Consider the following 9,112-nt stretch of genomic DNA (forward strand, 5'->3'; position numbering starts at 1 on the left):
CACCACTTGCAATATAAGGTATATTAAGTTAGTGCGGATTTATGTAACACCCAGAAGGGTTTAAATGGATCCACCTACGCCATCTGAATCGAATCTAGCTTTGGATGGGCTAGAGTAATTTAAGAAACCCCTCTCATATAACGAAAACTGAAGTTCATATAACAAGAAGGTCTAAATTTCAATGCTTCATGACGGAAATCAGATCATAATAGTAATTTAAGATAAAAAACTCAATGTACCGAATTTGGACTACCCACCCTATATACGGATTTTTACGAAAACTTTTATTTCTTAGGGAGAGAAGTCGAAGTTTTAATTTTTATGATGAAAATTGATCCATAACAGCAGTTTGATATAAAAATTTTCTGTGCTGAATTTTGAAACCTTACCACAATTTTTGAACCTCTTGGACACAAATAAGAAATTCCTTGGATAATGTGGTTTAGGCTAATAAATACCTTAACGGCCTAGCTCGACTGTTTTGATCTTTCTACGAATTTTTTCAGGCTCACTGCCCACAAATACGCTTTGTAAATTCGCGGTATAATTTCGTTAGATTTTGGCGATTATATGCTTATATCAGAGGGATTACCCATATAGAGAAAAGATGTGTAGAACTTATTGCAATTTTAGCAATTTAGTTCGGTTTTTAAAAGTGTAATTATACCCTACGTCCTTTATGGTACAGCGTATATTAAGTTAGTGCGGACATGTATATTGTAGTGTGATCGCACACTATCGTATGCATCCACTTGAAGTGTGACAAAATAATGCCACTTCAGCATAACCCTTTTGATAAAATAAAATGTCACACTTCACTTCGCATCTCTTTACATTGTGATAGTGATAATTCTGTTTATATAAGAATAATCTAGTGTGTGATAAGGATAATTTAGTACAATTACAATCCTGTTTAGAATAAGATAAGAATAGTTTAGTGTAAAAATTTAGTATAAATAGTGCCTAAGAAAATAAAGAAAATCAGTTCTCATAAAGCAACTCAACCAAGCGTTTTACTCGCTAAGAACACAAGGCGTTCAATCCGCCTGAACCATTAAGATTAGTGACCGTCTTATGCCGAGATGCTTTGGCATTATAAAAGACGGATAGACTTGGCGTACTGCAGCCGAGCTTAAACAGATAATCAATAAACACTTCATCAAACTTTATTACAATATAATATTCAGAAGGGTTTAAAATAGGTCCACGTTTTATTATACCGTTCGATTGAGAATCATTTTCCAAGTCGATCTAAGTCTGTCTGTCCGTCTGACGCATTTCCATCTATTTTTGCGTGTAAGTAGCAATTTTTGAGATATTTTGGTGAAATTTGGTAAACAGAGGTACTTTGGCGCAAGGGCAAACGTCATTGAAAACGATCTCCATATAACGGTTTATTTTGAAAAGTTGCTATATGTGGGAAAATTGCAATAATCGCAATATTTTTGCAAAAGTGGCTAAGTGGTAGTATTTTCAAAATCCAAATTGGTAGGAAAATTTCGGAGTGGGTGGAGAAATTTTTTTGAACCTTTTCTCATTTAATCGTTTTTATGGAAATGGACGATTTATACGGGAAAAAGGTCGAATTTCCAATATTTTATAGTGAAAATTAGAACGTAATCATAAATTGATAAAGAAATCTACTTTACCTAATTTGGACCACGCAAAAAAACCTAATTGAAACCGCATGGGTTTACTTTTTGGACCCACTTCTTATAAGATGTTCCATGAATTTTAGGTCCTTGGGAAAAATGGTTAATTTTTAAGAGTTTATGGTGAAAACTATTTCATAGAAGCATTTCAGCAAAAAACTTAACGGTAGTGAATTTGGATCACATAGGGCTATGTTTTTTAAGACCCCTACATATATAGGTGCTATCACGAAATGAAAATTCTTATACGAGGAGAAAATCTAACCTCCCAACATGCGAGCTTATAAGACAATTAAAATAATGTGTTCTTTTTGGAGTATTATTACCAAAACAAGCGAATACCTTTGTAAGTAGTAGTCGGCATGGCCCGACTATAACGTTCTTACTTGTTTAGTTATTAAAATATATTTAGTGAATTGAAATGTGGGAACACGAAATAAATCCTTAAGCGGACTCTAAAAGGAAATTTTTTAATATAGTTTATTGTACTTTTTAGTTGTTTTTTTATGTGTGGAACCAATCGGCTATTTTTCTATTAAATGAATATCTTTTTTACACGAATTTTTTGGAAACGCACTTATCGCGTAAGAAAATAATTAGCTGTATGCTAAAAGCAGAGGCATGCTTTGCAAACAATTCTGAAATCATTTATAATCACCACAAAGATGAGGTTTAACCCATTTGGTCATAATGTTTGTAGCACGCAGTCCGCCGTGCTGTAAAAATTCTTCCCTTGACTGAGAACAAAAATATCGCCTTTATATATGCAAAAGCTCGATCACAGGGAATTTGATGGCCCACACTTGACCAGAACACTATGTCAGTACATTAGTATGACCTGTATTAGAATATGTCTCGTTCATATAGTCGCCCACGTCTCGTTGCCGTGGGAATACCTTACAATCTTTGCAGAAACAACTTCTGCTTTATGCTCTAAGGACTACTTGATTTACGAGTTGATTTACGGCGCCTTCAACTCGCCGGTTTTGTTAAGTGCGATCAATTTTAATGTTCCTATTCGTCCGACGGGAGATGTTCTTTTTATACAGCTGAGCTAATGCATCTTAAATTATGAACTTTTTAAACCACTAAAGGTGGTCTGTTTGTAATAATTTAAACAAGGTTTATAACATAATTTCCGTCTCGGATCCGATTGCTTCCATTAACACATTTTTTCTTAATATCCTGTACTGCCAATGTTGTACTTAAACTAAATAAAAAAAATTCTATTAATAAGCTGCTTACACGATCAGATAAATTGTTTTCCGTTAATTCATGTGGAACCCAAACACTTCGCTTTAGCACAAACTCAAGAGATTTAATGTGATCTCCAACAGTTGTATGATGAATGCCTATCTCTTCTGCAATTTCTCGACATTTTGAATGTGGATTGTTTTCCAACATGGATCGCAAAACATAATTATCGATCTTAGATGATCGTCCAGATCGATCACTTCCTTGGAGGCTCAGATCCCCGGAACGAAATTTGCTAATCCATCTTTGACAAGTGCGAACATTTACAATATCTTTTCCAAATACCGTACATCAATTTTTACATGCAAACGATGCGTTGTTATTTTTTTGGAATTCATACAAAATGCAATGTCGTAAATGCACTTTATCTACTCTATCGCAAGTAAATGATGAACTGTAAAAAAAGACTCCTTTTTTTTTACAACAGGTAAAAAAAAAACAAAAAACCGAATGACTCGATAGCCACATGTTTTTTTTATTTACAAGAAGACTTACCTGCCTATTTAAAATACGACAGTACGTTCCCTCCAACCTAATAGAATTCGTAGATAGACTTATGACTTAGCTGAACTTGACGAATAATGATGTTCACGTTGTCTATCTCTTATGTGAATTGTCGTAGTTTTAAGATTTTTTCTTATTTGTTTCTAGAGATAATAAAACAGTTTTTCTCTAATCTTGTGATAGCAGGAAGGGCCCATTAATACTTTTACAATATTTTATCTAGTCATACTGCATTTCCTGCAACTCCTAACCAAACTCTCGGAACTGCTGACAAGTCAATGTTGACGTATCTGCCTAGCGTTGTCCAGATGGAACATAACGCCTCTCCTGTTGGCCAATTCCATGCGTTTATGGTTAATCACTGGGTTCAAACGGTTCAGTTGTTAACAGTAGGGATTTGAATTTAGTGTTTGATCATATGATTTCAAAAAATTTCTTTTGAGTTCCACCAAGTACACATCAGAACCTTTCTGGCAGTTAGTCGTCGTTTGACCAACGTTTGAGCTACCTCACCACGCTTTCACTACCAACGTTTTCGCATAATGTTGTCGTATATGACCCATTTGCCATCCCCAGCCACCATCCGTTAAAGAAGTGGGTCGATTTCATTCCGTTTAATCAAGGCTTTTCAGATGAAAATTGGGTCTATCATGTTTTTTTTTTTGTTAATTGGCCAAAATTGAATGTAATGAGCTTTCTGACGAGCATAAATCTGCAATTGTTTAAACAATACTTTTCGGGATATAGATTCCAATAGCCACTTAAAGAAAAACTAATAGATTTATTTTTCGCCAACCTAATATATAGCTACAAACGTAAAAACCGAAAGTATTATTTTTGTTCCTGCCGACGATATCTAAAGACCCCAGTCTCCTTAAAATAAATAAATACTTAAAAGTATAAAGCTTTGAAACTCGCTGCGATGGCAATCATAACCGAGCATAACCGGTGCGCATAGTGGAAATTAGCTATTACAGCTTTTCCTCGAAACTTCCTTAGCGACCCTTTGTTAAAGACGTTATTATAAGGCAAGCCTACTATTAGACGATCGACGGGCTTAAATACAGACAACAGAAGCCAAAATATATTGTCGGAAAATTACTTTATATTCACGAAAATATTCGCTAAATCTTTTGTCTCTGTCTCTCTTTTTCTAATATAGAATCGTTTCTAGGTTAACGCCGAAGAACGCTTCTTGGGTTTATTGGTTTGAGCCCATTTTTCCAAGTTACGTGTGCGTAGCTTTTCAAAACCAGCAAAGCCAGGTTTACATCATTGCATTGTTGTATTTGCCGGATCATTCACTTGCTTCTTCCTCGGCGAGTGTTAACTTGAGTTCGTTCTTCCCGGCTCAAAACTATTTCGGTTTCTGAGTTCGTCTGCCATGAAAGCTAAAAAGTGGTTTATAAAATATCGTCAGACCGTTTTTCCCATCGCCTGCATTTGGCTTTCGCGCCTTTCCGCTCGGCCTTGGTGGTTTGGATGCATTTTTTTTGATTAATCAAAGAGTAGCTTCATCGCGGTTATATTCGAATTTCTTTTTCTTCTTAAATGAATTCAAGTGCTGCCAAATTCATTTACTAAAGTGGGAAGTGCTTTCATTTACGCTGCGAATATTTTTTCATTTTCTGAACATTTCCTAAACATCTGATGTTTGTAAACAATAAGAAGTGGATAATGTTGAATTTTCAATAAATATATTTATTATATTTAAATTAAGGGATTTACATATTTAAATATTAAAACAATGAAGTATTCAGTCATTCAATCTTCAGCTGAGGGATGCCGAAATCAAACTCATATCCCACCACCTGTAAGTTATTCGAAATCGTGCCTTTCGGCCACAACAAAAACTTATAAATACTTAAGGCGCTTATTATTGTTTAATCAAATGGATTTTGAGTTTGCCTTGTGGCAAATGGTTTACCTTTTCATTGCGCCGCAAAAGCTTTACAGAAATTTTAATTATAGAAAACGTGAGTTTTTGAAGATTTATTTGTAAAATTTTGCTATACAATTAAGCAACTATTTCTTATTGTAGAAACGAAATCACAATTTGCTCGGGATGACCCCGCATTTCTTGTGTTACTAATTGTATGTCTTTGCGGTATGTATACAAACAATTCGTCGTCGATTAGTTGGCTGAATTTAATAAATGCAATTTTTGATTTTTAATTGTAGTAACTTCTCTGGGCTTTGGCTGGGTTTTGGGATTAAACTTATGGCAGAGTATTTCATTTGTATTCTACGTTGTATTTGTTGATTGCATATTTGCCGGATTAGTTGTGGCCACATTCCTGTGGTTAGTGACAAATCGATACCTACGCAGTAGTAACTTGGAACCGGATATTGAATGGGCGTATGCATTTGATGTGCATCTCAATGCGTTTTTCCCGCCTTTAATATTATTACATTTTATACAATTATTCTTTTATAATTGGCTAATAAGTCAGACTTGGTTAATATCACGCTTTTTGGGCAATACTTTTTGGTTACTTGCGTTAGGTTATTATGTTTACATTACTTTTCTGGGCTATAACTGCATTCCACATTTAAGGAACACCCGCCTTCTTTTAATGCCTTTGCCTATCATATTTTTGTTATATTTGCTTACTTTAATTATTGGCTGGAATGTGACGGTTTCATTTATGGATTTTTATAAATATCGTGTTTATTAAAGATTCAGATAAGATTTTCAAATTGCTTTTTAACAGAATTTGTGTTAACTTAAAAATTTTTTGCAATACATAAAAAAAAAAACTTAAGACGAAATAAAATTTTTAAGCCAATTTAGTTGGATTAACAAATGATCTTTTGCGCTTATTCTTTTGACGTTCCAAATCCGTTTGATGTATGTGAGAGTAGACTTCTGAATAGATCTCCTTTTGATGCTCTTCTGGTATAGTTGAGCGATATTGCTTCATTAAATCATATTTCTCCCATGGCTTCTCATGGTCTTTGGCGGTACGTCTACGTTTATCCGTTAGATATTCATCAATATTTGAGATGCCACGCAAATTTTGTCTTTCCCATTTTTCCAACCAAGGTCGCGGACGCAAACGAACTTTTATATCGTTTACGGGAACTGCGGCACCTTCGTCTCTAATTTCTGGTTCCATATTAGTATCGAAAGTGCTATACTCCGGTAACGCATCACGTAAATAGAATAAACGATCGTCAAGACGTTTTTCAAGCCGCAAAACTTCAATTTTTTGTATGGTGGGATCATACATATCGTATGAAATTTCAAGCCCTTGCTTATCAATCACATTACGCAAAATGAAACGGGCTCTTAAGCCGCATTTTTCACGCAAAATACAAATTCCTTTAATGGTTATATTATGAAAGTTCTGCTATCTTAATTACTGGATAAAGCTTACCTAAAAATCGACTAACTTTGCCCGCTGAATGAGGATCGGAACTTGTAACTGCTACTACTGACCCGACATAGAATTCCGGTATTTCGATTTGCGTCCGTCGATCGAGCATATCGAGCCGCTCCAACTTTTCACGTATCGGATTACGCCATTCAATTTTGGGATCCGGTAAAAATTCTGGATAAATAAAACGGCAATTAGCAGGTATAACAGGCTTGCGTGTTTCGGTTTGCGACGATGAAGGCGCTTTTGGAGCACTTAATGAACCGGTTTTCTTTGTTTGTGGCAAAACTTTCGTTGAAAAGAAAGCTATAAAGAAATTACATAAATACGTTGCACCTAGTAATCGGCACATGTATACTACCAACTGGTTGGAAAAGTTTATTGTGCTTAAAACACAAAGAACTCATTACTTTTCTTTGATTCAGCATTGCCTTAACAATTTTATGTCACTTCTTTATTAGTAAATCAAATTTTTTTGGTTATAAGTCAGCTGAGTTGATGCAGCAGATGATTGAACGATTGTCAAGACTTATTTTCTACAATACAGAGATGTAACATTTCGTATGTTAGGGGATGTTAGTAAATACATCGTTTCGTAACATTGACAAAAATACGTTAAAAAGATTCTCTTTAGTATAATAGGTTACTCCTGTAAATATTATTTGTTGTCAATAAATGAAAAAGATTTGTATTGGGATGTATAAGGTGCTTGCATATATATTTGGGCCATTTTTTCGCTTGAAAAAGGCATTTATTCAGAAAACTTGGCACAACATAATCAAAATGTTTTCAATGCGGAAAGAACAATAATAGTTTGGCAACGACTCAATCACCGGTCCATTTTTACGCCTACTCAGCATTTCGAAACCACGTGCCAGTCAAGCCACGTTGCATCGACCACGTTGTTTCGTCTGATCGATCTAATCGATTCCAATTGACACATGGATAATCCTTTCATTTTTGTTTATTATTATATTTAGGTATATAAACTTTTCTTATCGATATTGAAATGCTTATAAACAAGCAGGTATATCAGATAGTTTTGGTAAAAGAGAGTTGCTTTTCAATAAACATGCCTCGATTACATTACACGCTAAGGAAAAGATTTGCAAGCAATTGCCTTAATTTGTTATATATTGCGTAGGCGGCATTTATTTTATTTTCCTAAAAATATTGTTTCGCTTAATCGATCTGCTCATTATACGGCATATGCATTCTATTTTATATGTTTTGATGTATGTATGAGTATGTATGGGTATGTAAACTTTCTTAATCGATTTTGAAATTCTCGCAAATAAATAAATATGCTAATCGAATGTGCCTAACGCCTGCATAAAAAGATTGATTGACTTGACCGAAAATTGTAATATATAGACGCCACATAATCAACATAGACTTTGTAATACGCACATATGTTACAGAAAGTGGAAAGCAATTTATTTATTCAAATTTCATGCAAAAAAAAAAGGAATTAGAAATATGAAATATTACGTAACTCATAAAGAGAGGAACACTAAGTCTTTATTACATTTTTCATAGGCCAATCTCTACTAAGTGATATAACCACGCTTAAGATACCTTATAAGTCCTTAGTAATGTAATGTAATTTATGAGGAAAGATAGTCTTCATATTCGTATGCATATAATTGATAATGCAAACAATAAAGAATAATCTGTAAAAATGTTATCTGATAACAATTTGATAGGTGATAATTACTACTATTAATAGAGTGAACGATTCCCAATCCACACTTAAAAGATTTATTGTACTCAATGATTACTCTTGTATAATTGTATCATTGTTAATTAATAAATCAAGCTAAGCTTAACTTAATTAAAAAAAACCATGAACCAATTGAAAGCAAAGTTCATCTATATAGTTTTTCAAATTTCGTTATAAATAACGATCAGGTCACACCTTCTTAAAGTTAACAATAAGAAATATGAGCTTAGATTTGTTTAGGAAAGAAATACGATCTTTGAGACTGCCAGCTGCTATTTAATACGATTCGAAGAACTTGGGGCCTTGTGTTTGGAATTACATATACCTCTTGATTTACGCGAATGTGTTCCTCGAGAAATCGTGTAAATGACAGCCCCAAGAAGTTCCGCAGAAGCCCCAAAAAGTAGCAAGACATGCTCATGCTTAAATTGTGATTAATTCGAGAATATCTATAATAAGAAAAAAAAAATCATAATGCATTTAAGAAATTTTGAACGCCACAAAGTGAGAAAAACCACAATTCTTCTGCTAATTGTAGAAAATTTTTGATGAATTTCCATCCTTTCATAAAGAAACTACAAAGAAAAAATGTCGATTAA

At 34.0% G+C, this 9,112-nt stretch overlaps 2 protein-coding genes across 2 annotated transcripts; one reads left to right on the plus strand and one right to left on the minus strand.

Annotated features, from left to right (window-relative positions):
* The first annotated feature begins 5,094 nt into the window (after window positions 1–5,094).
* LOC119638380 (protein unc-50 homolog) lies at window positions 5,095–6,163 on the plus strand. Its single transcript, XM_038035139.1, has 3 exons — window positions 5,095–5,386; window positions 5,452–5,517; window positions 5,592–6,163. Exons 1-3 carry the CDS (start codon window positions 5,158–5,160, stop codon window positions 6,086–6,088), a joined length of 792 nt encoding a protein of 263 aa, XP_037891067.1. The 5' UTR covers window positions 5,095–5,157; the 3' UTR covers window positions 6,089–6,163.
* Window positions 6,129–7,295, minus strand: LOC119638379 (39S ribosomal protein L19, mitochondrial). Its single transcript, XM_038035138.1, has 3 exons — window positions 7,152–7,295; window positions 6,791–7,096; window positions 6,129–6,735 (listed from the first exon to the last, which is right to left on the minus strand). Exons 1-3 carry the CDS (start codon window positions 7,216–7,218, stop codon window positions 6,191–6,193), a joined length of 918 nt encoding a protein of 305 aa, XP_037891066.1. The 5' UTR covers window positions 7,219–7,295; the 3' UTR covers window positions 6,129–6,190.
* Between the last annotated feature and the right edge of the window lie 1,817 nt (window positions 7,296–9,112).

The sequence above is a fragment of the Glossina fuscipes genome, unplaced genomic scaffold (assembly GCF_014805625.2).
Source record: "Glossina fuscipes isolate IAEA_lab_2018 unplaced genomic scaffold, Yale_Gfus_2 88, whole genome shotgun sequence".
In the NCBI taxonomy this organism is placed as follows: Eukaryota; Metazoa; Arthropoda; class Insecta; order Diptera; family Glossinidae; genus Glossina; species Glossina fuscipes.

Excerpts from the sequence above, each read along its gene's own strand:
- LOC119638380 (XM_038035139.1), top strand. The coding sequence starts at position 5,158 with ATGAAGTATTCAGTCATTCAATCTTCAGCTGAGGGATGCCGAAATCAA. Across the intron at positions 5,387-5,451 it reads AAATTTTAATTATAGAAAAC|AAACGAAATCACAATTTGCT; the intron begins GTGAGTTTTTGA and ends TTCTTATTGTAG. Across the intron at positions 5,518-5,591 it reads ACTAATTGTATGTCTTTGCG|TAACTTCTCTGGGCTTTGGC; the intron begins GTATGTATACAA and ends TTTTAATTGTAG.
- LOC119638379 (XM_038035138.1), bottom strand. The coding sequence starts at position 7,218 with ATGCTGAATCAAAGAAAAGTAATGAGTTCTTTGTGTTTTAAGCACAAT. Across the intron at positions 7,097-7,151 it reads TAAACTTTTCCAACCAGTTG|CTTTCTTTTCAACGAAAGTT; the intron begins GTAGTATACATG and ends ATTTCTTTATAG. Across the intron at positions 6,736-6,790 it reads CAAAGTTAGTCGATTTTTAG|GAATTTGTATTTTGCGTGAA; the intron begins GTAAGCTTTATC and ends TAACCATTAAAG.